This window comes from Galeopterus variegatus, unplaced genomic scaffold, assembly GCF_000696425.1.
Source record: "Galeopterus variegatus unplaced genomic scaffold, G_variegatus-3.0.2 Scaffold7523, whole genome shotgun sequence".
NCBI classification, from domain to species: domain Eukaryota; kingdom Metazoa; phylum Chordata; class Mammalia; order Dermoptera; family Cynocephalidae; genus Galeopterus; species Galeopterus variegatus.
The window spans coordinates 14,018-15,495 of NW_007733634.1; the positions used below are offsets into that span (position 1 = coordinate 14,018).

General features: G+C 57.6%; 1 protein-coding gene across 1 annotated transcript in view; it reads left to right on the plus strand.

The window, feature by feature from the left end:
• The window catches only part of CCDC37 (coiled-coil domain containing 37), a 49,086-nt gene that overhangs the window by 1,369 nt on the left and 46,239 nt on the right, over positions 1 to 1,478 (plus strand). Inside the window, exon 2 of the mRNA XM_008592036.1 lies at positions 721 to 834. Within this exon, the coding sequence (XP_008590258.1) occupies positions 786 to 834 (49 nt within the window). The 5' untranslated portion in view covers positions 721 to 785. The remainder of the gene's footprint in view (positions 1 to 720; positions 835 to 1,478) is intronic.

Consider the following 1,478-nt stretch of genomic DNA (forward strand, 5'->3'; position numbering starts at 1 on the left):
CGCGCCCTCCGAGCGCCCCCCGCGAGGCCCACTTGCGCAGTTGCGGCTGTCCCCGGTCGTGCGCTCTTGTCGCCGCGTCCTGCCCGTCCTGGGCTCCCTGAGCGCCGGCTCCTTGGCAGGGGGGAACCTGCGCTGGGTCCCGCCCGGCCACGTGACTCTGGACGCCTGGCTGACGCTCTGCTCGCTCCTCTGAACACACGAACCTTCCTCCCACGAACAGTCACGGAGGGTTCTGGACCTGTCAGGAGCTTTGACGGGCGGAAAAGTCCCCCTGTTCTCAGGGAGCTTATATTCTAGGGGAAACAGACCACAAACCGACTTTAAACTGAGAACATAATAGTGGTAATTGCAGCGAAGAAAATAAAGTGAGGTCAGATGAAGTTGATCGCTTTGGGTGGGGGGGGGAGGAGACGTCTCTGTGAAGGGTGACGTTTGAGCTCGGATTTGAAGGGATAGGAGCCCCTCCAACCCCGACTGGGTGCGGGAGGACGTTTCTTGGCTGAGGAGGCCGCGAATGCAGAAGCCCTGAGGCAGACCAAGGTTAGCGTGTCCTAAGGACGGAATGATGAGGCAGGTAGAACCCAGTGGGGCAGGGGTGGGAGAGGTGGGAGCATGCAGGTGGCGGCCAGGTGGTCAGCCCTCAGTAAATGCCTCAGCTGTCAGCAGGGGCAGGATCTGCGGCCTGGGGTCACCAGGCTCAAGCGCTGTGTTGCTTCCCAGGTGAGGAGCTCCTTTAGCCGAAGCCAAGCTTTGCATCGACCTGCTGGTCCTGGTCCTCAGCCAGGATGCCCAAGATACTGTCCTGTGGGGTCTCCAAGAACATGACTTGTAACGGTAAGTACTGTGCTGGGTGGGCTCTCTCGGAGGTTGAAGGCGGCCGTGGAGCCTGGGTCAGTGAAGTCTGGACTCCGAGGGGCCTAAATCAGGCGGTGAGGCAGGAATCACAGCTTTGCCAGCTTCCCTTGAAACACCGTGTAACAAAGTGCCACCACAGACTGGGGGGCTTAAACAAAGGACATGTATTGATTCGCAGTTCTGGAGTGGAAGTCTGAGGTCACGGTGTGGTAGGGTTGGTTCCTTCTGAGGACTGAGGGAGCACCTGTCCCAGGCCTCTTTCCTGGCTGCTGGTGGTTGCTGGCAACCTTTGTCGTTCCTTGGCTTGTAGGAGCATCACCACAGTCTTTGCTTTCATGTTCGCATGATGTTCTGCCTGTGTGTGTGTCTGTGTCCAAATGTCCCCTTTTTATAAGAACACCCATCATGTTGGATTAGGGCCCACCCCACTCCAGAATGACCTCAGCTTAACTAATTACATCTGCAACTGCCTTATTTCCAAACAAGCTCGCAGTCAGAGGTGCTGGAGTTAGGACTTCAACAGAGGAACTTGGGGGAGACACCACGCAGCCTGTCAAAGGCGTCAGGAGGGAGCCATGTGGAGGTGAGCCTCTCAGCTTTCCTGCAGCCATGGCTACAAGGCT